Here is a 25,117-nt window from a genome sequence, read left to right on the forward strand (position 1 = left end):
CCCCCCCCCCCCCCCGCTTTGCGTCCCCCTCTCCCAGCACCCGGATCCCCGCTGCCGCCCGCCCCGTCCCATGCTGTCTTTCTTTTGTCTCTCCCAGAGCCTGAAGGAAGGCCTGACCGTGCAAGAACGCCTGAAGCTTTTTGAATCCAGGGACTTGAAGAAAGACTAGCTCTCCCCGCTCCGCTTCACCACGCGCGCACCTCCCGGCTTGAGGCAGCACAGCACCAGCACCGTTTGTCTCTCGTTGCTCACGACCGTCCTCGCTGTCGTTCGGCCCGACGCTTCCCGATGGCTCCGGGCGCCGCGGCGGGCCCCCCCGCCGCCCCCTCGCCTCCGCAGCTCCTTTCCCCGCTTGTGAGACGCTTCTGAGACTGAGAGGGAGAGGAAGGGATTGGGGTGTGTTTTTTTTTTTTTTTCGTTTTTTTTTTTTTTCCCCCCTCTTCGGCGCTTTGTAGGAGAATCCTTCCTTTACTGTAAACCATTACACTAAGTGTCAGTATTAAGGCTCAGTAGCCTGTGAATAAGCTAGCTCCGTCGTACCAACGTCTTGGTATGCGCGCAGGGCAGGGTGGCACGGGCCAGCCCACGCTCTTACTGCTGTCAAGAGACCCAGTGCTCAGAGCACACCGGGAGCCTAATCAGCCGTTGATCTCGACTGCATCACTTGCACCTACAAGGGGGTGTGGGGGGGAAGCCTGTGGGACGCCGCCGGGGGGGCACGAGCGGCCTGCAGGAGCCATGCTGACGCCAGGCCGGGAGAGGATGGAGAAGTGACTCCTGCCCCCGGCCGTGCCGTGACGGCGGCGATGCCGGAGCCCGGCGAGCTGCGGTGCCTCGGCAGGTGGTTTTGGGTAGGGAGCTGCTCACGGGCACCGTGACGGCGGCCCCTCGGCCTCGGCCCCCCCTCGCCGGTGGCGCGCGGTGGGAGGGAGGCGTTCCTGGGGCTGAGCCGCGAGATCACTTTCTTGCCTCCCCTCGATCAAGCCCAGCACTCTCTGTTTTTTGCTGTTACTCCCTTCCTCTCGTTGAGTCCCGTGTATCCTAGGGTCTGTGCGCATGTGAAACTCCCTTTTCCAAGTCAAAGGAAAGTAGAGTAGAAAGTAGAGCCAATATTGACTGAAAATGCACAGTGCTCAATGCATATAATGCTCCTTTTTTATCGGCTTCTTGAATTCAACTCTTCTTGTCAGCAGGGCAGCTCCTATTTTAATTCCTTAATCTTTTCCTGAAATAAAAATCTCAAAACCAGTATGTGCTTCAGACCTTCTCAGTCACAACAGCTTTTGTGTTTAGAGCAGACAATTTAGCACCACGAGGCCAGTAAATGGGTGCTCGCTGAGTGGAGAGAGCTGGTAGCGCTAGAGGCCACACACAGCCAACCCACATCACGGTGGCTTCGTGCTGGGTGAGCAGAGCATCTCGGCGTGCTTACAGCCATAGAATCGTTTAGGATGGAAAAGACCTCTGAGATATCCATGGAGACCCCCCCCAGTCCTGCCACCCAGCTGGGAGCAGGGCTGAAGCATCGCTCCATCACTCCCCAGCCCAACGTGGCTGCCAAGCAACCTGCATCACGTCGACTTTCAGATATTTTTGAGGTGGAACCGAGCTTCCTATTGACTTCTGTGCGCTTCACCCAGGGGTGAAGCAGGCAGGTCTGTGTGCTTTTGTGGCTAGTTCAGGTTCCCTAAGGGCACAGCTCTGGCCAGATGAGAAGTCCGAGTGTGAGGCGAAAGCTCTCGCTGCCGGCCCTGGGTGCACTGCGGGCCCCAGCGGTGCCACCAGCACAGTGCAGAGGGCAGGTCCGTATGGGGATGCTCTGCTGCTGTGACGCTCTGTAACTCCTTGCCTGGGCGCGTGTGGACGTCCTGGAGACAGGAGCAGGGCAGGAGGGACCCTCAACTGCTCGATATGAAGGCTGTTCCATCTTCTGCAGGCCCTCTCTGACGTTCTGGTGTGCAGCCACTCACCCTAACCTGAGCTCGCTGTAGTGTTCTCCAGCATCTGAGCATCGGAGGAGCCTTGGCAGCCTTGTGTCAGGGCAGCTCCATGTCCTTGCCAGCCAGGAGCCATCCCAGGCAGGACCCACCTGAACCTCCTCTCTGGTCACCGGCCATCAGCTACTCCCAGGCGTCTCAACGCTTCTCTTTTGCTCTCACCCATCAGCCTGACGTCGCCCTCCTGGCCCACCATCGAGGAGCATGGCCAAAGCACTCAAGGCTACTCGTCATCAGCTTCTCAGCACGATGGGAGTGCAAGTGATGGAGCCCCAGTGTGGAAGTGGTCACCGCAGTGCTATCCTGGGCACACCACGCTGAGCTAGCCAATGGCCACTTACAGCATGGACTGTTGGTAAAGCCATTCATGTCGGTAAAGTGTAGCCATGGCTTTTTGTAGACATGGCAGGGGTTATCCTGCTTCCCTTCCAGCTGAGGTGACCGGTGCAGCCCTCCACAGTTGCACCCTTCCCAAATTCACCTTTCTCCTGTTCAAGGGTGCGTCCAGTGGGCTTCAAAGTCCACATCTGGAAGAGCGGCTTTGTCATCAGTCGTGCACATTTGGTTTTTTTTACTCTCTCTGTCAGCATCTTGCACTTAACTGCAGGGAGAGGTCTGATCCCCCAGCACAACCCCACAGTTGGGTGAAGGGTGCGTGATGGGTCCCCGTGCCCACAGCAGCTTGGAGCCTGACACCTCAGTGGCAGCCACCAGCAGTTACGAGCAGTCTTCGAGCTAAACCAGGGACACTGCCACCTGCCTTGCAGGACCAGCAGAGATGTCAGTGCTGTGGTCCAGGTTCATCTGAAATCAGGCTGTGGCTTGGTGGGAAGGTGACTACCCACTGTATTTTATACATTTTATATACCTTCCTGCCCGTGTCAGGAGATGGTTGCCTGGCCGAGGTGCCTCTCCGGCTCCTTTCCAATGTCACTTGTCCAGCTCTCGGCAGAGACAACCTTTGGATTTCATCCCTGGCTGCCCCAGGTTTGTTTGGGTTGTGCTCTGCTCTCGGGTTGCTTTTGTGCCCTCTGATCTCCTGGGACGTGGAACAAGGATGGTGCACGGCCTCATCGCTGTCACTGCTCTTCCCTTCCAAGGCTGTGCTGGATGCAGGAGGCCGCACGCCTCCTCCTCCTCCTCCTCCTCTTCTCTCAAGAAGTGTGGTGGGACTTTGTCCTTCTCAGCCAACCGAGCAGAACGTGCTGGTCTCCATCTCACCACGTGGACTCTGACCGTTCTTGTGTTCCCTCGAAAATCTTACTTTGCTGGCTTCATTATTTTAACCGTGAGGACTAGAAGTTATGTACCTTGCTATCCAGCTGCATTTGCCTGCCGGTGGTGTGGAGGACGCAGGATGGACCCTTTCTGACACAAGTTCATGCCACTGAGCACCTTGAGACTCCCCAAGGAGGGTCGCTTTCTGCTGCGCACCTGATCACACCCAGAAATCCTCTCTTGCAGCTTAGCATCCTGCCCAGGAATAGGTATTGAGCTGAGGAAGAGCATTTACTTGCTTCGCTGCTTCGATCCTTATTTCTGAACGTAGAGAATGGTTTGGAAATGCGGCGCAGCTGATGTGACCCAGAGCGTGGCCGGGCAGAAGGGCTGGTGGTCAGTGTGGGGAGACTGATGGAAAGTGGGGACCGTCCCCGGCTTTTGGCTCAGCGTATGTAAACGCATTGATATGATTTGGAAAAAAAATGGGTGATGGGGGGGCAAAAAGGTGCTGCAAGGTGGAAGCACTTGGGCAGAGGGCTGCGGGAAGGCAGAATGTGATGCGGTGGCCGTGCAAGCTGAATTGCTCCGCGTAGAGAGGTTAAGAGGCGTTCTTCCTTTTTATACACACATAAAAACATTCGGAAGTTCGGGGGGGAAGTCACCCAGGAATAGCTGTGAAGAGAAGCCTCGTCCGGCCCTTTCTCCTTCGCTGCATAGGCGCACAGCTGCTGAGCGAGGCGTCCTCGGTGACGTCCGGGCCACGGCTCAGCGCTGTGCCCTGGGCAACGCGCACGGCGCTGGGCTTCTCGCCGATGGGGCGCTGGCAGGGGAGCTGGCGTTGGCAGGAACGAGGCTGGAGGTTTTTCCCTCCTTCCTCTGGTTTGCTTTTACCTGGTTCAGATGTCAGTGCTCTCATCACCCCCTGTTACGGGCTCCCGGCATCGGCTGTTAAAGGATTGCAGTTGGGGTTTGCTGTGTGAGCAGGATCAGACCCTGCGGGCTCAGCGGGCCAGAGGCTTGATATTGGGGAGCCTTTATTTAATGCATGTTGGCCAGCTTCTCTGGGCCTTCAAGTGGCTGCTAAAATCAAAATAGGCAGCAGGTTCACTGAGAAAACAGCTGGCACTAAGTAACAGTGATGGCCAGAAAAAAAACAGTGTTAGGTGGCAGGAGGACTGCAGTGGGAACGCCGTGTGACGGAGGGAAGGGAGGCACCAGCCTCTGGCAACTCTTGTTGTGCTTTTAGCAATGCCTAACAAGCCAAATCAATTAGTTTTATTGCTTAACTTTGTGGCTTTAAAATATTTATCACTAAGCAAAAGGCTCTTTTATGAACATACTGGTGGTGGGCTTCGATGCTGTACCTTTCAGGAGCAGCCGTCTGCCACTGGAGAGTTTAAAAAAAATAAATAATAAAATAAAAACAAAATAAAGGAAAATGCTGTGAGGGCTGGCGGGTCAGAGGCTGAGAAGTGGCCTCGTGGTGTCCTCGGGATCCACTTTGCCCTCCGGGACAGCACTTCAGGGGATGGGAACGCTGTGTACAAGTGCTTGTGGTGGGAGCTGTGAGCTGTGGAGGTCACGGAGAAGACGAAGAGGAAGGGGAGGAGGAGGAAGAGCAGGAGGAGGAGGAAGAATGCATGCAGACAGTGGTTCTGACTGGCTGCTGCAGGCTGTGCTCCAGGCGTCGGTCTTTACTTGCTATGTGGCAACTGCCAAAGCATCTCTCCGAAGCAGGGGGCAGTTCGTTACCTGCCTTCCCATTAACGAAAGAGAGAGGACCGGCAGCACCAAGAAGAGCCGAAAACGGGGTTATTTCTGCAGAGAGCAGTGCTTTACTGAAAAGAAAAAAAAAAAAAAAGGCAGGAAAGATTGTTTTGCTGATAGCAACATTCCTTAGTTATCCTATTTCTTCCCGCTCCAGGCTTCATCCATCCTCCAAAGTAAATCAGTGGCCACGTAAATGAGAACAGGGGGCGGCGAGGGGAGGAAGGCGAGGCGAGGGCGCGCTCCCCGCTTGCACCCGCAGTGCAACACACGCTGTGCAAGCCGCTGCTGCCTTTTGCACAACGCTACACTGCTCATAGTTCCCAAGTGTGAGGGCTAGGAAAAGTCAAGTGCAGCAAAAACTGGCTACAAGGCTTTTTTCTTTCCCTTTTTGCGAAAAATTTTCCTACCCTTTGCACCGTCTTCCCCAAAACAGTCTTTTTCTATGTGACCTTTCCTTTGCCCACATATAAAATTCGCAAATTGTGTTCCTTTGAAACTAGAATAGTGCGTGGCTTTGCAAACCAGAAAAAAAAGTCTGTTTGCTTTCGGTAACAGAGGGTGACTGGAATGCGTTAGTAGTGTCCCCTCCCGCCTGTAACACCGTGTCATGTTTGTGCCAGCTCTGTATTTGACTGGACTGCCACCAGACTGCTGCATTTTTTCGTGGCTCAGGTGCAGGACGTAGTTTGTTGTGAACACTCAAGCTCATGCACGCTCAGCGTAGCTTGCCTTTCCTCTGCAACCTTTTCAATTTTTTTTAAAAAAAACTTTGTTATTCTCTTTTAAACAGAAGTAATTTAAAACCTGTATAGTATTCCAAGCACGCCATGTAAATATTTATTACTCAGAAATTAGTGGAGGGTTCTCTTTTTGTGACTACGTCGTGGTTTTGGTTTTTAACTCTTGTTCTAACACCGCCGTCCCGCTGGGGGGCTGGAAGAGGCGCGCTGGGTGCGATGTGGCCACCCCACCCTGCCTGCCCGGAGAGACTGTTTGCTTCTGATGACTGTTATAAATATCTTTTCCGACGTTTTCTGCTGATCTATACCTTCAGTTTTGACGATACGTGTCCAAAGAATGTGTACAGCCTGTTTGAGACCTGTAACCTTCCTGTGCTATAAACTTTTTTTTTCCATTCAGAGAACTCGCTAATCTTGTATTTGATGGTGGCATTAACACCGTGCGTGTGCCAGGGGCCAGCTGGAGGAGCAGTGAGTGCCGTGCGGCGCAGCCCGAGGACTTTGCAGCGCGTGCGTTAAGGCACTGGTGCTGTTTTCTGGGTGCTCGGTGAGGCGGCGTGGGCTTTGCAAGGGGTGGACAGACCCCCACTTACCCCTGTGCAGACACACGGCCTGCAACGGGCTGGAAGCGCACGCTATCTTGCAGCAATTTCAAGCAGAATGCTTAAATGCTGAATGCGATTTTAAGTAAAACTGAGTTCCCACGGAGCACAAACCTTTTCTGACCCGGGGATGCAGAAGTGTGGTTGCAGAGCGGGGACTGGGAAGGGTGGGGTGGCTCGCCCCGCTGCAGCCTGCACTTTGAGACTACTGAAAGAAACCCAGGGTGTGGGAGCTGCTCGCAGAAACCTGATAAGCCAGTCAAGTTGGTAGCGACCCGAGCTAAGCCAGCTGGCCATGAACTGGTGAATAATTAGTGCAATTACAAACAATTATTTTCTCATTCTTCCTGCTTTCTTCGCACACTGATTGTGTGCAGGATGTGAGGAGAACACTAACTCTTTGTTCTAAACTAGAGAGAGCAAAGTATGTCGTAAATACTAAAGGTGATGGTAGGTAGGCGATAGATAAGAGCGCTTGGTCTTTGACCCACGTGCACCTCCTGGGACCTGGCGTTCTGGATGTCTCCTGATTTTAAGGAATCGTTTATTTGGAGGGATAAAGTTTTAGGCAAAGAGAAGGGGATGCTGCAAGTCTTTGGGTGGTAACAGAACTGGCAGTGGTCGTTCATGGTCAGTACTAGCGGTCAGTCCTTCCACTGACCTGATCAGAAGTGAAGGCTGGCCTCAGCTGTGTTCCAGCACACCTTCAGCCACCCAACCGCAGCCAGAGGGGACGCCTGGGTTAACACACGCACACACCACTTGCACGTGCTCCACTGCTTGCACTCGGGATACTCTGCTCTTCTCCTGGAAATGACAAAAAGGGGTTGTGGCCCCAAAAGCAGGAGCTGAGCGCAACGTACGTTTTCCAGGCGCAGCAGCCAGCTCGCCGCCTCCAACCTGCGTTCAGCTGAGCAGCAGCAGCGGCCCTGGAGCACGCAAGAAGCGCCCGTGCAGTTGGGGCCGCTGCAGCCGCACTGCTGCTGGAAAACCCCGCGGCTCAAGGCCAGCAATGGTCACAGAGGGTGGCTGGAGGCAGGGAAGCACGGCTGTGCTGAAGCCCCATCCATCTGCAGGTCCGAAGGGCCTCTCTCCAGGGGCGTTTCTTGCATGAGATCCATCCAGGAAATGAGACATCGCACGCGATTAATTTCCCTCTGCTACAGGGTGGGGGTGTGTGCTTGAGGCTCCTGTTTCTCAGTGTGCTTGAGTCCCTCTCTGCTTCCCTCCTCTCTTCCACTCCAGTTTATTTCATTGCTTGTTTAAGAGCCACTGCTCCTGGTAACTGTTCACTGTAATAGAAACGTCACTTTTTTTGGTCACTGTATTTATTCCTGACAAAAATCTCGTGTGTCATGCTAGGTGCCCATGGATGTAGCTGATCATTTTAATTTTGTAAATATAATTACCTAACTTTATATAAACTATATCGTAATAAACTATTTTTGCACCACCCTTTGCATGCTATGTCATGAGGTGTTTGTTTCAACAAGGACACTGCTACAGAAAGAAAGAAGCAGAGGACAGAGCTTGAGAACGCTGTTTGCTTTTATAGTCATACTTCACAAACAAAATGCAACAGGTATCATTTGAATAACAATAAAATGTTTAAAATAGCATAAATATAACACTGCTGAACTGGATTTTCTACAGAATGAACTTTCTCAGCTTCTTCCTAGCTGTTACATCACAGATAATAGCAACACATGGATTTTTCCCCAGAACCATGCCTACTTTCTCAAACAGAGCAGAGCAAATCTGTAATCTGTAGCTCTTATTCCACATACCCTAAATAACACATAAAGATCTTCTGGAATTTTCAATTATTTGACTCTTTGAACCAACCAACCCACAAGAACTGGAGTACAAAAAAATAAAATAAAATCAAGATGATGTTGACCCTGTGTGAGAGAATGGCATATTTAAGACTGCTAGTCACAGCACTACTGTATCCCGCAATACTGATAATAGAAGGTTATAGACCCTTTTTCATTTTGAGAGATTTCAAATCACTTTGTGTTCCGTATAAAGTAGTTCTTACACAGGCAGTTGAATACTCAGAGTTTGGAAATTTATCCCAAGTTTCCATCCACCTTTGTTCCCCCTTAAATTCTAGGGAGGGAGATTCCTCAAGCTGAGACAGTATGTTTAGACTGGCAGGATTTGTAGGGAGCAGTTTAATCTCTTACTAGACCAGCTAATACAGTCAGATTAAAACAGAGATGTTTCAGGTTTGGATGGTCATAGACATTTTTTCCCCACCACTTTCAATGGTCTAACAAAAGACAAACCCTCTCTCTACAAATTGTCTCTACAACTCGGCGGCCAGGAGCAGGGAGCCGCCTCATCCCCAGCAGACATCTGATGTTCTGCTCCCTCTGCTGGCAAGGGCGCAGCGAGCATCCTCCCCAACCTGCCCTTGGCTCGTCTCCCGGGCAGTGACAGCAAAGCTCTAAATGCAATGGGAACCGAAGACTACATAAAGGTGCAAGTTATGCTGACTGAGAATAATCTATTCGTTTTATGCGCTAGAGATAAAATAGAAAAGTTAACGAGAAGCTGGCCAGTCCCAGAAGAAAATCACCGCCACCCCAGCCCCGCTGTGGATGCCTGCTGCGCAGACACGTGGTGGTCTCAGCAGCACTCTGACCTGGCCCTGCTATCCCCAGGGATCACCTCGCCTTCCTCTCGCTGCTCCCTCCTCATCCCCTGCCCTACTGCTGCCAACACCGGTGGCCACAGTCACCAAACCAGACCAGAACACTGTGTCCTGCCACCTGCATGAACGGGGCTTCCCTCCACCTCTCCTCTCTGAAGTCGGTGACCCACCTGCAGCCGTGTTTGCTTTTAGGACAAGACCGACTGCTCCCGCAAAGCAGTTTCTCTCTGTTTGTTCCAGAGACTCCTTGCTTGCTGGAAGATGAGCTGGCCTTGGTGTCTGTTCTCACACATTTACACAGGAACTCTACTATCTTAAACCAGAGGAAACACATACACAATCAAAACTTCCTATTTCCCAGATTTCCCTTCACAAACTTTCAACAATTAATGCCAACAAAAGAAATGCAACTGAGGTGCTTACTCTCCCTGTACAAGCCCCAGCTTTGCTACAGCCCTCTAGACCCTTCCTTCAGTTACCGACACAGGGGAGCTGTTGGGGTAAAACTGGTAAAACTCCATCCTGCAGCATCACGAGTTGAAAAACACCCATCTCACCGCTCAGGTCCCCAGCACGGTACAAATGCCATCTCACCTGCCCAGGGGCATAGCACTGAGCCTGTTTGAAGCTTTAAGCTCTATGAACTGAGCCCCGTTGCAGCTCTCCTCACAGAACAACTCACCGATCAGCTGGGTCACTCCTGCTAACGTAGCACACAAGGGACCTGTGGCACTTTAGGGTAGAGAGCACTTCAGTTCTGGAGGGGCTTAACTAAATTACAACCAGACAGGGGATACAATGATGTCTATACACAATAAACCCCTGAATGCCATCTGCTCAATACTCCTCCAGCTCGGGGAAGCAGCTTAATCATTTATTTTCTTTGGAAAAAAACATGTACTTGAGGGGATCGTATATTTCCCAAATCCTTTCGAACTCCTCCAGGAAAGGCTGCACATACTCCGCGTCCTCCATGATCAGGATGTTCTCCCGGTTGTTCTGGATCGCCTCTGTGGTCCAGTTGAGGGAGCCCGTGATGAGCATCTTCCTGTCCACGATGGCGAACTTGTGATGCATGAAGCCACTCTCCTGGTCGTGGCGGACCTGGATCCCTACAACGACACAACGGGGACGTGTGACGGGCACCGATGCTCCCTCAGCGGGCCGCCAGGGCAGCTCCGAGCACACGGCGGGGCCATGAGAGACCTCGATGCCCCGCGCCTCACCGGCGTGCCGGAGGAGGCCGATCTGCGAGCCCTTCAGCGCCATGTACTGCGCGTCCGTCACCACACGGACCCGGACGCCGCGGCGGTGCAGGAGGCGGACGGCACGGCCCAGCTGCGGGCTGGAGAAGGCGAAGAGGCAGAGCTCGAGGGAGCGGCGGGCGGACAGGAGGTGCCGCAGCAGGCGGCTGAAGGCGCAGTCCCCGCGAGGCAGCGGGCACGGGCAGGGGCCCGGCGTGTCGTCGGGGCTCGCCGCCTCGGCCAGCAGCGCCTCGGTGCAGCTGGGCCTCGAGGGGAAGAAGAGCACCTCGCGGACCGGCCGCCGCCTCCGGGCCACCAGCACCTCCAGGGCCAGGCCCAGCGCTGCCAGGGCCGCCAGCACCAGGCCTGGCTGCCGTGCCCCCGCTGCCCACATCGCTCCCTCGGTGCTGCCCCCCGTGGGCTCGGCTCCTGGGGGCGGCGTGGGCCCTGCTGTACACCTCCAGCAGCAGCCCCAGGCAGCCTGGTGTCCTTGTCTGGAAACTAAGCCCCCCCCCTCAGGCCACACGGCTGAGGCCCAACCCAAGCACCAGCTGTCTGCACCGATTTTTTTTTTTTTCCTTTCCCCTTAGGCTGCTGTGAGCTGGCTGAGGGGAATCTAAGCACAAACAGCACTAAAAGGCTTCGGGTGTCAGCACAGCGCTTGTTGCTTGCTTGTTCCTGGGCAAGGGAAGTGTGCTAGGATGAGGAGAGGTCCTGCTTCTGAGGGTTTGTCTTCAGGGGGTGGTGCTCGGAGGGGAGGAGGGTGCTGAGAGGTGGCCTTCTTGCTGATTAAGTTTGCAAAGAGCACTGCCCACGTTCCAGTTCGCACTGACAGCGAGATGAGTGCCCGTGGCCTAAGCCGTGAGCTGCAGGAACTTGCCCAGGCACTCAGCTGGGTAATCCCTGCACAGATCTGTTGTGGCAGGCACACACCTCTGCTTTTATGCAAAGCAGGAGCCTAGGGTTTGCAGGCTTCACCGACTCCCCCCCTTCCTTCCTGGGGACGTTTTGAGTGTGAAGTCAGTGGGTTCCAGACCCTGGCTCACGCACAATACATTATTCAGAGAGGCTGTGGTCGTGTCTGTGACACTGCCCTGTTTCACAGGAGCAGAACGATGGCTGTCACCTACCACTCATGCTGTACGTCACTGGAAGGAGAGCATAAAACCTCAAACTTGACCTTATCGCCCTTTTGCTGTTTCAGAAGCAGCCACACTTCTGCTTAGGAACTCAGACCAGCTTTTAATGCAAGATTGCTTGGATAAGCTATTCTTTAAGGAACAGAAACAGTTCAGCAGCCAGGAAGGCTAATGCCAAATAATGTCTTACCTGTTACATTATGTAACTCTGATTTGAACCTGTATAGCTTTAACATAGAAAAATAAAAAATACTGGATCACATATAAGGTAGCCCCAAGAGCAAGCACCAACCTAGCACTTGAAATTCCGATCTTTTCTAATTACTTCTGTCAGTTTTATTTCATTATTTGTGATTTTTTAAATCTTTATTTCTCCCTCAAGGACTAGCTCCAGCACATAGGAAGCAAGATGTATACATTTTTCAGAGCTTCCTTCCCTGTGGATAGAGCTGGAGCACCTCTCTTTTCCCTCGTTTCCTTATTGAGGATTAGGAAACGTAAGCTTTGTTGTGAACCCTGAAATTAAGTAACACCTTTCTTCCAAGTAGGTTTGCTGTTTGAGCATCCTGTGGTTATGTCCAGTCAAGCATTTTCAATCAATGTATCAGTACGTCTTGCTCAAAATATATATAAAAAAACCCTAATACCTACAAAGTTAAGAGGAAAAGGCCTGTTAAAGTGCTGTACATTAGATCCAGGCTAAGAGATGCAGGAACGATCTTGTGGATGAATCATTCCATCTTGTGGATGCTGCTTCTCCCACCCCAACACACACACACACACACAAATCAAGACAAAATTAAGCTTTGTCCATTTTACAAAAATAGCTCTTAATGAGATTTAATGCTTGTCTCCATTTTACAGATGTTACAGACAAAAGCAACCTGCATATTTTATACAGAAGAACAGAACTCGTGACAAGTTCGAACACCCCCCTCTGAGCTTGATTCTTGTTTGAATGAGTGTAGTAGGTCACCTGGGTAAAAGCTGCTTCTAGCTTGTTAAAAACATTTATAGTAATGTCAAGTTTTCCCAACAATGATCGAGGAAAAAAAAACATGACTTCACAACAGAAACAGTAATTCCTTACAATACAGTTAAGGAATGTCCATTTAGTTAATTAAAAAACGCACCAATGTTGTCTTGAACTGTTAAGCATTCAAAATGGCTACTATAGAATTATATAAGACTGGAGCACCTACAGGTTGGATCTTTTCTGCTTAATTAGGAAGCTAGAAAACTGTATCTGAGGACAGAACACCAGAGACCTTACCCTGGAGAGGTTATCTTCATTACTTGAAAGTTTTGCAACACAGGCAAAACAAGGCAAGTATTTCACCCTTTAGAGGCAAGCAGACTGCATTTTGAGACTTCTTGTATTACAGTTCTCCCTCCCAGACAAGAATTTCCAAAGCAAATGCTGAAAATGTCTCAAGTTAAGATATAAATAAATTAAAGCGGAGTGACACGACTCCAACAGGATACTCCTGACTTAACGCTACAGCAGAAAATAGTCTCTTCATAAATCTGAACGTGAAGTGGTTTTTAAATAATTTACATGTGATCCATACCCTGTGACATGTCGCTTATTTTTGGTTCTTTTCTCTCAGACATTTAGGAGACTTATGTGAGATTCGGAGAGATTAGCTACATCCGTTCCCAGGAGTTCTGGATGCTGTCACAGGTATCTGAGTCTTGCCAATGAAATCTAAAATTGATTAAGCACCATAATACTTTAGGATGACAGCACAGGATTTCAAATAATTCCCGCTGATTCTTTGAATGTTGCTGTATTTTAGTCTTGAGTGTGCAGGTCTAGATTTAGAGTTGAGTTTCAGGACAGACAGCAGCAATATTTATTAGCACTTATTAGTCCAGTCTCACTCACAGCAATTAGAAAAGACTCAAGTCACTCTTCAAGTTAGTTTTAGGACCACAAGAATAGTGATGAAATTTCACTATCCACCTAACACACATGCTGCAGGCTCAGCAGAGGTAACTTGGGGTTCCCTGCAGTTATCTGAAGGCAGCAAGTGAGGTTGGGCACCCTTTAGTTCCGGGACTCCGAGGACGTTGGGCTGCGAACTGTTGACATCAGGTGAGACTTGTACGTCTTGCTCAGGCCAGTCATCCAGAACTTGAGAAGCTTGACATTGTCCTCCTCTGCAGCTCCCAGAATGCTCAACAGTTTTTGTGTGTCTTCCTTGGGTCTGCTGTCCACTTTAGTGAATTTAAAGAGGACCTTCACTTTACTGCAGAAAAAAACCAACAACTGTCACTATTACAATAGACTTGCATGCATCAAGCAGAGAACAACCAGTAACTGTAGCTTCTCTCAGTATCTACTGCAACTACATGTTAATAAAAACCTCAAGCAATATTCCAAGGAAACTATTCTCAAGCTTTAAATGAAGAAACTGGGGAGGAGTACAGGAAAAGGGGAGATTAGTTAAGGAGATTACTCGTTTCAGTAGTAACATGCCTAATTCCGGTTTGTTTTTTCATTCAAGTGAAAAGTGAAATGATTAACTGTGACAACTGGGAATCTCCCTGCGAGGCACGCGTAGTGCCCATCTGGCCTCCAGATAAATTTACAAAACCTGAACGTTTCGTGAATTATTTCACATGACTGTTTGGTCTTCCTTTATAACTGCTTGCATCTCTGAAATGTGGTCCCTGAGGGTGCAACCATGGTATCTGTTTGGCGTGTTATCTGCACTGGTATATAGAGCACATTGACAGGCTTATATATATTTGCATACTTAATCCTCATAACGTATATAAGGCAGACAAGTATTGTCACGTAGGTAATCTCCAGATGCATGAATTGAAGCATAAAGGTGAAGAACTGCTGAAAGCCAGAAAGAGAGGATCAGAGCAGAATAACTCCAATATTGTCAGCTCCCAACAGTAAAGCTGACTGCTCTCAAGACTAAGGTAAAGGTTACCTGACTACAAGTTTGTCTGTACTCTGGTGTAACCATTCCAGGATTAACGCCAAAACTGTTTCTCTGAAAGCAACAGAGTTGTACTTACTTCATCCACTCCTCCTTCAGGCAAACAAGGCACTGATCCACAACATCTACAGAAAGGTTCTGGTTGGTCAGAGCAGCTTCAATCTTGTTCAAGATTGTAGGGCCAACTACAAGATCAGAAAGGAGGGAAACAGGGTAAGAAACAGGACTTGCAATCTACAGGTTACCCACTGAGACCTTTACTGGTAATAGCGAGGACAAGTCCATTTATCCTATGACCTAGGCCTGAATACTTGCTAGGATACACAGCTGCTGGAGCACAGAAAGAAACCTAGAGGGAGTGAACCTTTGTTTTGCGTTGCACCTGTACATTCAGCAGACAATGCAGAAAGGGTTAGCTATCTGTGCTGTCATAGACAGAGGCCAATGTATCTAAATTAAGACTTCTCATTTACACAAGATTGATGGACGCGACTAGAATCACATCTAGATGCAAGTGTTTAAGTTCTTGAACAAAGAAGGCAAGAAAAGGTCTGCCATGTCTGTATCAATCACACTGGCCTATCAAGTAGAGTATGGGAGATGAGTAATGCCATGGTCTTTACGGGTTTACCAGTTTAAGCTAGACTCGCTCAAAAAAAAAAAAACCAAACCACAAAAACAACCGAAAACCACAGACAGGTACTTCAGGATACAAAGTGTTCATCATGGGTTACAGAAGAATTTCCCTACAATTGCTGCTATACCCATGTCACAGAATTAGTTTTCACTTCTGAAAATCAACAAGCAAAACACTGATTTGGTAAAGCAAACCCTTTGTAATTGAACAGCCTGTGGTAGTAGTAGCAGTAAATTCTCAACCCCAGTTGCACAGTGACCTGGCTCTCTACTCAGACTTCCTTAAGGGACAGTATGTGAATGGCAAAAAAAGCAGTTAAACATCAGGATGCTCGTTTTAATTTCAGGGATACGAGTTTCTTCTGCTTTCAAAGCACTCACCTCGATCTGCTGCGACAGGGCTACCGCTGGTGACAACAAACTCGTACTTGTTGAGGGACTGTTCATCATCAAACAGAGTTGGGTAGAGACTGGACCGGGTAGCAGAGCGAACTTCCACAAGGACTGCGAACTCTGGAGCAAGAAAAGCCCAAAAGAACATTAACTGTAATAGCTCTGATTCTAAAACGCAACTACATACTCTGCTCCTGGAAAACGCAGCTCTGGAAGCTTACAACACTTGGTCCAGCATGATCCCTTGCTGTAATCAGTAGGAAGCAGGACTTTCAGCTACGGTACAATTAGTGCTCATAGGTGTCACACCTTTCAACTACTGATCACACAAGGATATAGGGAAAACAAAGGAAGTGCTACAGGTTTTAGTTCATGCAGCATTTTTAGACCATCTGCTAATACTTTATTAAAAAAAACAACACCTTGTTATTTTTTTTAGGGAAAAGAGAAGGTTCTGCTACAGGTTCTTACCAGATGATAATATGTGGGATGGAATTTGGACATGTGGACTAAGCCCTAAGAAGTTACATCGATATGCCTCTTCATACTGGTCACTGTAGGGGATGATCCGCACACAACCAACGGGCAGCATAGTCTAGAGAAGGAAGGAAACGTGTTGAGAGAAACATTGGAACTAAACCAGTAAAGCACACTTTTCTCCACGACTTCCAGGACCAGCCAGGACTTGGAGAACTGCTGACGCAGATTCTGCTTATTTGGGGGATCGGAAGCATCTTACTCAGCTTAAAAGACTACGCAGTTGCTATCTGTGGACAACCAAGACATCCAAAGGTTGGATTCCCCCCCAGCCACATAATTTAGAACACATTCTCCACAAGATTACATGTTAGAGATAGGTCATTAGGAAGGCTGGACTACTAGAACATATATGGAAAAACAAGCAGCCAGGAAACAAAGGAAAAAGTTTCTAACCCTTAGCACATCAAAAGCAGACTGGACAAGATCCATGTCTCGAGCTTTCCAGATGACCTGGTTCCCCATCAGAACGTGCCAAGCCAGCATACGGAATGCTGATGCCCCAAGAACCTGAAATGAAACCATATATCATTCATTAGGAAAATTGGTGAAATGTCCAGTCTGCCCTGTTAAAAACAGGGATGTCACATAAGGAAATGACTAGAACTGAACAGCAGAAAATTAACATCATAATTTAGCAGGTTACGTGCACAGACAGTAGTTCAAAAGCACAGCACCAAGTATGTCTTTGACAGGTGCTAAAGGTGCCACACTGTCATGCAAAGTAATTTTCACCCCCACCTGTGGTTTCAAAAACAAACAGCAGCAAAGCATCACCTCGCCGAGGTGCCTAACCAACGATCCAATTCAGCATTAAGCACAGTAAGAGAACAGTTGTATTCCTAGGTTCTTCCAAATCCTTCAGTTCTCTGGCAAGATTACATGAATCAGCCTGCGTGTTGGCTGAGTTAGTGGTTTTGGCAAAATGGACACAGACCTGTTTGGAATGGGACTGAATGACTTCTATTAGGTGATGATAACTTTGAGGCATTTCTCTGATCTGGATTATGTTCACAACAGTGATTCAGTCGTGAAAGATGAAACTATATTCTTAGACAAGCCTCCAAAGCCACACACTTGCAATACAGTGCTGTAGTTTCACAGCTTCAAGCATTCCAAATTAGAAGAAAGGAGAACAAAAGGAAGCTAAAAAGAAAGGAGCACAAGGTCAGAAACATAGGAGCTATTTGTCAGGAGTGTCCAGGAAAGCAAGCTACTGTGAAAGAGACGGTGGGTCTAATGCACTGTGCCTTCCCCTTCAGCCAGGTAACTGGAAGCGCTGGAGACAAGCTACATCTGCACAAAACCGTTTGTTTTGTTTGTAATTTTTTCCCCAAAGCACCTTTGTTATAAGCAAATAATACCTGGCTTTGAAGAACTGTGTTCCTCTCTTACCTGTCTCATGTGCCTGAGAGAGCGGAAGACAGACAACCTTCTGTGAGCTACATTCCAGCTGCTGCAATCTGGCATCAGAGAGGTTTCAGGAGAGCATTTAGATAGCTCCTGCCCTTCTACAACATCCGGCTGGGAAGAAGGCTTCTCTTCTTCCTCAGAACCATCCCAACCTTCTGACTCTTCTTTGAGGTCTAGCAAAAAAGGGCAGATTTGTTATAAAAAATCGCTATCTAGGAGTGCAAACTGCCTTGGAAGTGCCTATGCAAACTACAGTCCAAGACAGCTGGTTACACTGGTTACAATGATAACAGAAGAACTTGGTGTTTTACCAGCCAAAGCACCCTCAGAGGGTCTTCTATCTCTGAAAACTTTGATCTCACCTGCAAGTTTTTCCATCTGAACGAGGGTGTCTTCTGTTGGTGCTCCCTCCAGAAGCTTCTCTGTAAGTCGGCTGCCACAAGCTTTCAAAAGCCTGGGGACATCAAAAAAACCAAGTGGAAGCAGCATTCTTTAAGCTTGCTAGGTGCAAAAATCTAGAAAGAAACCTGTTGTAATGAACTCAACAAAACATCCAACCACTAACCAATACGCATTTCCTATCAACACATCTACGCTTTCCTCTGTGCCTCAGCTATCAGCGTGTCTCACAGCTACTGCCATTCAAAGTCACCAAACGGTGACTTTGCCACGTTGCAATTACCTTGTGCAATACACTCATCCCCCAACCAAGTCACATGCCAGTGTTGCAACCCTCTCTGTGGCAGCTTTCCAGGGAAGTCTGATGAGCAAGTCAGGCACTGGACGACCATGCCGTGGACTTCCACGGACGCGTTGCTGTGCCAAATGGCTGCATCTCTCCCCGCTGCCTATCACAACACACAGGCACCTCCAGGTGAACAGCTGCTGTACTCCAAGCGCGAATCCCACGTCCACCACACTTGGGACAGGAACACCTTTTCTTGCATTTTTCCTTACTTGTTTTTATACATTATTGTTTCCATCAGCAGACAGACTTTTTTTTTTCCCCTAAAGGCATCATCAGACTGCTGTCCCTCTGTGCTTTGCTAAGTAGTTTCTGATTTAGAAGGAGCTAAGTCCAACTTATTGCATCACGAAAAACTACCCCAACACTCAAATCACATTTCCACCCTTTCAGAATATTACAATATCCTCTTCATGAAGGAGTTCCAGAAGCTAGAAACACAAGTGGCATTACCAAGCAAAGGAAGTATGCAAACATGCCCAGAGGTTTTCATCGTTGGTCAGCGACGTTAAGGAGCGGGCTGCGTTGCCGTTCCGCTGGTGCAGGAAGGGAGTGAAGGCTGTGTTCATCCGCTGCGCACGCTGAGGGCACCCATACTGCTCTGCTTCAAACACCTACAACACAGAAGAAGGGCAGTGTAAGAGACTGAAAAAGATAAAATACTGACACAAAGATCAAAAATAAAACGCACCAAGGAACACCAACAAGTGAAAACGGTGTATCACACACAATCATCCAATATACACTGTAAATTATAGGAAAAGAAAGGGAAGGGACATCTTATTCTAGATTAAGAAAAATTATTAAACAATGTATCTGTTTCCAAAACACTGTCCTTCACAGCTTTGATTACACTGCTAACAGAGCTATTGTCTAGCAGCTCTGTCTGTGAAAAACATCACACCTGGCTTAAAAGGCCAGAGGCAGCCTGTTCCCTCCCTCCTGCCCACCCAGATACACACTATCCTCTTGTCCCTTGTGTCAACCTTAAAGACTCCAGCTGGAGTGAGCTAGATCAGCTTTTACACTGAAATACAAAACAACTATCATAACGTTTGATTAATGTTGAGCCAAATGGACTCTCTGCGCTGACCCACCTTAAGTGCTTTGCCCTGAAGCTCATCGATGATGCCTCTGATTTTTCCCAACAAGAAAGGCCATGAGTTGATGAGGTAAATCCGGTCCATCATGATAGTGATGATGCTGTACCAGCGCTGGAAGCCTCGAGCCAGGCTGTCTTTGATAAAGAAGGTGTGGCTGAACACGAAACCATGCTGTTCGTCTCCAAAAAATATCGGGCCTTCACGTCCTGGGCAGACCTGAATTGGAAGGGCACATACACCAAAGTAGCTCAGCACATCACGCAGCTAAAACAGTAATGAACTGTTTGAATAAATCTTCTTGCTCTTTAAAACATATCTGATGAATAAAACATGCCTTTTCAAGGCTGCTATCCAAACCCTGTGGTCAAATAGACCTCTAAAGACATCCTACAAATACTACATAAATTTAACTTTATTTTACAAACTCTGATCTATTCAACGACAATACTACTGAGAATTCACAAGAACTTGCTGATCTTGGCATACAAACACTGTTAATCTATAAGGCTCTTCACTTCTATGAGATGCTGAACGTTAATCGTCTACGAGGATCACCCATTTCTTGATAAAAAGCAACAGATTCCAACATTTTTACACAAGCAGTTTATCTTAGAAAGAAAAAACTGTAAATTCATAGGAGTGAAAACAAGGAAGACATTTTTTTCATCTCAGAAGTTGAGAGGAAGGCACCCCCATTGTTATCAAAGATCAGCCTTAAAATCCCCACCAACCCAAGAACAAACAGACTTCTGTGTCTTTCTTTCCACCCCCATTCCATCCTTCTCACAGGCTATACGGATCAGCTAAGATCAGAAAAGTAGTATTTCGGATTTGAAACAATATATGGGGCCCTAAACAGGCTTTGTTCCCGTACTCCGAGGCAGTTACCTCACAGCTCAGACTGCGGACGCAGGCCTGGCGCACAATGCTGAAGAGCTGGGGGTGATTTGGGTGCTGGTGACTGACATACTTGATTGAAGTTTCCTTGTCGTGGCTGACGAACCCAGGATGTCCTCCCGCAAGAGAGCGGCAACCCTGAAGATAGAAAAGCAAATTCAACGTAAATGAACACGCAGTCGTCTAAGGTTTTTGACCACCTCTGCATTTTCCCTTCAAAATGCATGGAACCATTATTTACGTATGCAAATAAAACCACAAGTATTCAGAACGCAAGCAGTTTGAGTCAGGGTCAGGACTTGAACCCTGTTCCTCAAATAGCACTCTGTGGAATATGTTACCTATGCTAACTTTCCACTCTTTAATTTGATCATGAACTTTATGATGGCTCTACAAGTGGTATAATTCAGCTAACAGCAGCTGTGAAAACGTCTGGCCTAACAAAATTATTAGCCATAACTTAAAGGGAAGCAAAGCACATGAACAACTGAGAACATATATTTTCTCCACCATTTTCATTGCTTTGACATTTTTATTTCTCGTTCAACACTGCTGCTAGAGACTATTATTAATCAATGGTAAAACCTGATCTAACGAAGCAGTGACTCTTGGAGGATGAAGGAAGCATTTCTCATCCTCACAAAACTAAAACACATAGAGGGCTTAAAAGAGACCTCAAAAGACACCTCAAAAGACAATCTTGTTAAGGTCGATAGCCTCGACAACAGCTCCTTTAACGTCCTCTCACAGGTAGCTGCACTGTGTAAGGGCTTAGACATTTTTGGGACTGTTAGTCATATTCAAATCTAAGCGCAGTTCACTTTTTTCCTGCTAAAAAAAACAACAAACAAATAGCAACACAATTTGCATTAGAGAATCCAAGAGCTTTCAGAAAAGTAATAGGTTTAGTAAAGTAAAAGGCCACTGATGTCCACGCGCAGCTATTCACACTTGCCTCACACATGTCTGACTTCTTTGGCCCTGGGCTGCTGGAGTCAGCACTGGCACCTTCCGCCGGGCTGTGCGAGCGGATCCTGCTGCTCATCTGAATGCCGCCCTCCTCCTCTTCCGCCTGCTCATTCTGCCCAGCGATGTCCCCGCTGCTCGCCCCTTGGGGAAGCGGCGAATGCAGGACCTCCGTGCAAAAGAGGGTGCGGGGCCCGTGGAGCTCGCAGAAGTGGCAGAGGGCAACGATAGCATTCATAGTGAGAGCTCAGCACGTCCGTCCAGGCCTCCTGCGGATAAAGGAGAAAGCACAGGACATCGGTGTAACGAACAGGCCTCGAACCCCCCGCCTCGGCTGGGTGAAACCCTGCTGCGCATCCCCCTCCAGGGGCGGCTCAGCCAAAGCGAGCGGCCCAAGCCTACGTGGGGGAGTTCTGATACCTCGGGCCTCGATGGGGGTAGAGCGAAGCGGCCCCCCTGTGCCCGGGCACCTCAGAGGAAGGCCGGGGCCAGGCCCACCCGCCCTCCCCACACCGAGACGGGGTCGAGGCCCCCCCGGCTCCAGCCCCCCGCTCCCGCACACCTCACGGCTCGACAGCCCGGCCCCGTTCCCCCCCTCAGCGGGCCCGGCCCCGTTCCGACCCCCCCCCCCATCCCCCCCCAGGCCCCGCTCACCGCGGCCCCGGCCCCCCCGGCGCGTCCCGTGGCTGCGGGCAGCTGACAGCCGCTGCCCCGCCGGCCTGTACCATCCCCACCCACCGCCGAGGGGGGGGGTTAGGGGGGTAGGTAACCCCCCGGCTGCCCGCCCGCCGCCCAGCAGGAGAGGAACGAGGACCGGGGAGAGGATAAGAGGCAGGCGGTGGTGTGGCGGCGCCCAGGCGGTCTCCTCGCGGCGCAGCCCCGCTGCTGACAGGCGCCGCCGCCGCCTCCCCCCCCCGCGCCCCGCCGTCATGGTTCAGGCGACGCCTTCGGCCCGCAGCCGCCCTCTGCACAGGGCTGGGCGGAACCATTACCTCAGAGGACGGGGGGGGACTAGAAACTCCGGAAGATGTCTCCTCCTTTTTCCTCGCTGAGCCCCGCGCTGTTGTCGCGCTGTGCAGAACATAGGTCAATGCTCGGCCTCGGAGAATCCCTCGGAGAACGGGGCCGGGCCGAGCCGAGCCGCCTGCGAGCCCACAGCCGGAGGGGGGCGCTGCTTCCCCCCCCGCAAAATGGTGCGGCCCACAGGGAGGGTCACGTGACCGCCGACCCGCAGGGGAGGGGTACGCGGCGGGCCGCGCGCGGGCGCAGTGCGCCCCTTCCGCGCTCTGAGGGGACGGCCCGGCCCCGCCCCTCGGCTCGTCCCCTGAGGGCTGGGCTCGTCCCCTGCCCCTGTCACGGGAAGGCAATAGGGGTTACACAGCCCAGAGCGAGACAGTGAATCAAGGGAGCAAACACCTTAGCTGCGTTAAAAACACCTTGGTTTAGGCTCTTAAAGACCTGCCCTCCTTTCAGCCCGTCCCGTATTGCTGCAGGGTCTCACATCTTACCACAGGGTTATTGCTGTGTGGAAACTACGCCACAAAAACCCCACATCCCCTTGGAATTATCCTTTCAAGCTTCAAAATAATCAACTGCTGGGTTATTATTTTTTTTTTAACCCCCTTCCCTTTACATTGGAGCTGACTTCTACAGAGTCTCAAGTACCTGAGTCTTTTAAAAAAAAAAGAAAGCAGTAAGTCTTCCCCAGGATAATGGCACAAATCATTCAGCTGAGCACAACTCGTACTACTGCAGCCCGATTGAAACCCACAAAAAGGCAGTTACCAGCAATACTAGAACAATACAGTATGCCTCTGGCTCTGAGTAGCCACACACAGACGGAAGACTTGGGCTTCTGCAGAAGAAAGCAATATTCAGATGGACAGTGAGATGGATGATGCTTGCAACACAAAGATCAGATCTGAATACAAAGAAGTCCTCATTTGCAGCACGTTTGAGCCAAAACCCATCTAATTCCAGAGTCTGTCTTGGAAAAAGGCCAGTAGCAGCACTTTCCAATGAAGACAGACTGCACAAAAGAAAACACTACTTCTATTTGAGACAGTTCAGGAGAGCTCTAAGAAGCTACCAGTAGGTACCAGTAGAGCTTGAACAATTCCTGAGCACAGGGCGCTGCCACCCGCAGCAGACAACTAGCAGCCTCCCGCCAGTCAGCCAGAATCACGTCCTGAGAAGCAAAAAGAGCAAAAGACTCCCCCCCTCCCACCAAAAAAAAACACAAAACACCACTACGAAAAAGCCAAATACAAAAGACCTACTCTCTCATTCTTTCAAGCCAACCATTTAAGACAAACTAAGAATGACTCATTTGTTATCTTTATTTTCCAATAGTACATTTAAACAACTTCTCAGGACTAACCTCCTCAGCCAGTTTGGCCATGCAGAGAACATTTCCTAGGTTACACAGATCACCTACGACAACACACACACGGGTCGCAGTTGTACTGTCGAGTAGAGAAGGGAAGTGGTATAGTAGGAGGCAACTTGAGTTATGCAAAAGCACGTGGCGCAATGGGTACTACTGCAGGTGTGTCAGCAAAGGTCACTAACTAGGGTTCCTCGGTGGCACAGAAGTAGGAGGGGTGATTGTATACATACCGCTTCCAGCCTGTTTGGTTTTTTTTTGGAAAATATTTTATTACCTGCTAAGCATAACTGAACTAGACCCCCCTCCTGTGGCTATGAGGTGCAGTTGCAAGACTAATGCTACCTTCAGAGCTGCGTTTTCCCTCTTTGCTAATTAAGATGCTTGAAAATATGAGTTAGATACCAAAGCATGCACTCAGTCTTTTGTGAGCACATCTTGTGGCCATGCATGATGAGAACTAGCCACAGGCCCTCTGAGAGTCTAAGTTCAAGAGCACACAGTGTTCCTATATTTGATCAAAAGTCCTTCCCTGCAATAAATACAAATTAAAACCAGAAAGCTCAAGTGTTCTCAAAGCATCTCAGCTGACCACAGCCCATGCAATTAGTTCCAAGACGTGAAGAAGCTACTTCATTAAAAACCTGACTTAATTTCAACAGTATCTCAAGACACGCAGATGCCAGACCATATGTATTTATCAAACCATTACTTAAAAGCCCTTCCCCAAAACACTTTTGGTGAATGCTTTCTCTCAACTGATTCTACAGGTGGGAGCCGACTTTCAATTTTCAACAGCAATGAAGAGTTTAACAGCACAACTACCCACATCAGAAAATGAACCCCAGCAGTTCTCCTTCAAAGCATTTGCCTTCTTAAAAATCAGATTTAGTGTAATACATCATTTGAAAATATTACATAAATATATCTGCCATCCTTTTGATGTGTAGTATGGGTTTATTTTATCTACTTCAGGAAAAAAAAAAAGAAAATATAGCAGCTATTTGCCAAGTGTGTATATCAGTTTGCCATTCACCAGCTCTCAGCAGAACGTCCACACTCACTAACAGGAACCAGCGGTACCAAAGCTCACGCACTGCAAAGTGAGCATTTCTGCTTCTTCTCAAACTCCATGAAAGCATTCTGCATACCTTCTCCCCCTGGCAAGTGAGCCCCTGGCGATGAAAGGCAAGCCATCCACATTTTTGTGTACGTGGCAGTTTGGGGTTAGTCATTTGCAATACTCGGAGTACTGCACGTAATTGTAAACACTTCCACAACCCAGCTTTGTGCTCGAGCCCACAGCACAAGTCATCACGTATTTAACACTTCCACAGTACCAGAGCAGAAAATTGCATAAGCAAGTTCAGCATTGAAATCACTGCAGGATTAACTAGGAAAAATAAAAGTTAAAAACCATAAATACCTTTAATTACAAGGCTAGTAAGGCAAGTTAGGAAAAAAACAAAAAACAGATTTTGCTTTAGGTGTAAAAGTTGCCTTCAAATACGGAAGTCACTGTGATAGGAAGCACAAGGTCTCAATGGTGAGCTACTAACACTATGGACCTATGCTGTGTTCACTACTAAATTGCTATTTTATACTTTAAAAACTTCATTCACCACCTAGAGAACAATCTGGGGATAGTTCTCTTCTACTAGAAAGCATACTGCTGTCACAGAGGCTCTGCTAGAATTAAGAGACCGGTTTTA

At 49.0% G+C, this 25,117-nt stretch overlaps 3 protein-coding genes across 16 annotated transcripts in view; 1 reads left to right on the top strand and 2 right to left on the bottom strand.

Moving 5' to 3' along the window:
• Positions 1-1,248, top strand: part of LOC121078569 (myosin phosphatase Rho interacting protein) — a 70,675-nt gene extending 69,427 nt beyond the window's left edge. For all 11 annotated transcript variants that reach the window (XM_040574882.1, XM_040574886.1, XM_040574885.1 and 8 more), the window contains one exon: positions 98-1,248. In XM_040574882.1, coding sequence (XP_040430816.1) covers positions 98-169 — 72 coding nt within the window. In that variant the 3' untranslated portion in view covers positions 170-1,248. The remainder of the gene's footprint in view (positions 1-97) is intronic.
• Positions 434-11,228, bottom strand: PLD6 (phospholipase D family member 6). Its single transcript, XM_040574900.1, has 2 exons — positions 10,216-11,228; positions 434-10,101 (listed from the first exon to the last, which is right to left on the bottom strand). The coding sequence occupies exons 1-2, from the start codon at positions 10,625-10,627 to the stop codon at positions 9,860-9,862; spliced, it is 654 nt and encodes a 217-aa protein (XP_040430834.1). The 5' UTR covers positions 10,628-11,228; the 3' UTR covers positions 434-9,859.
• Positions 11,229-12,185: 957 nt separating this feature from the next.
• FLCN (folliculin) lies at positions 12,186-22,244 on the bottom strand. 4 transcript variants are annotated; one of them, XM_040574895.1, is made up of 12 exons: positions 22,012-22,244; positions 21,009-21,288; positions 20,045-20,191; positions 19,151-19,372; positions 18,507-18,667; positions 17,671-17,762; positions 17,291-17,481; positions 16,292-16,405; positions 15,830-15,953; positions 15,347-15,478; positions 14,409-14,514; positions 12,186-13,624 (listed from the first exon to the last, which is right to left on the bottom strand). In XM_040574895.1, the coding sequence occupies exons 2-12, from the start codon at positions 21,255-21,257 to the stop codon at positions 13,423-13,425; spliced, it is 1,740 nt and encodes a 579-aa protein (XP_040430829.1). In that variant the 5' UTR covers positions 21,258-21,288; positions 22,012-22,244; the 3' UTR covers positions 12,186-13,422. The 4 variants fall into 4 exon arrangements, with proteins under 4 accessions (XP_040430829.1, XP_040430831.1, XP_040430828.1 ...); XM_040574897.1 differs by lacking the exon at positions 22,012-22,244 and adding an exon at positions 21,834-21,953; XM_040574894.1 differs by lacking the exon at positions 22,012-22,244 and adding an exon at positions 21,674-21,915.
• Positions 22,245-25,117: the final 2,873 nt, after the last annotated feature.

The sequence above is a fragment of the Cygnus olor genome, chromosome 15 (assembly GCF_009769625.2).
Source record: "Cygnus olor isolate bCygOlo1 chromosome 15, bCygOlo1.pri.v2, whole genome shotgun sequence".
In the NCBI taxonomy this organism is placed as follows: domain Eukaryota; kingdom Metazoa; phylum Chordata; class Aves; order Anseriformes; family Anatidae; genus Cygnus; species Cygnus olor.

Bases quoted from the DNA above. Each gene is read 5' to 3' on its own strand.
- PLD6 (XM_040574900.1), bottom strand. From the start codon at position 10,627: ATGTGGGCAGCGGGGGCACGGCAGCCAGGCCTGGTGCTGGCGGCCCTG. The intron at 10,102-10,215 runs GTGAGGCGCGGG...GTGTCGTTGTAG, and splicing joins CGGCCTCCTCCGGCACGCCG to GGATCCAGGTCCGCCACGAC.
- FLCN (XM_040574895.1), bottom strand. From the start codon at position 21,257: ATGAATGCTATCGTTGCCCTCTGCCACTTCTGCGAGCTCCACGGGCCC. The intron at 18,668-19,150 runs GTGGGTCAGCGC...TCTGTGTTGTAG, and splicing joins TTCAGGGCAAAGCACTTAAG to GTGTTTGAAGCAGAGCAGTA. The intron at 13,625-14,408 runs GTAAGTACAACT...TTTTTTCTGCAG, and splicing joins CTGAAGGAGGAGTGGATGAA to TAAAGTGAAGGTCCTCTTTA.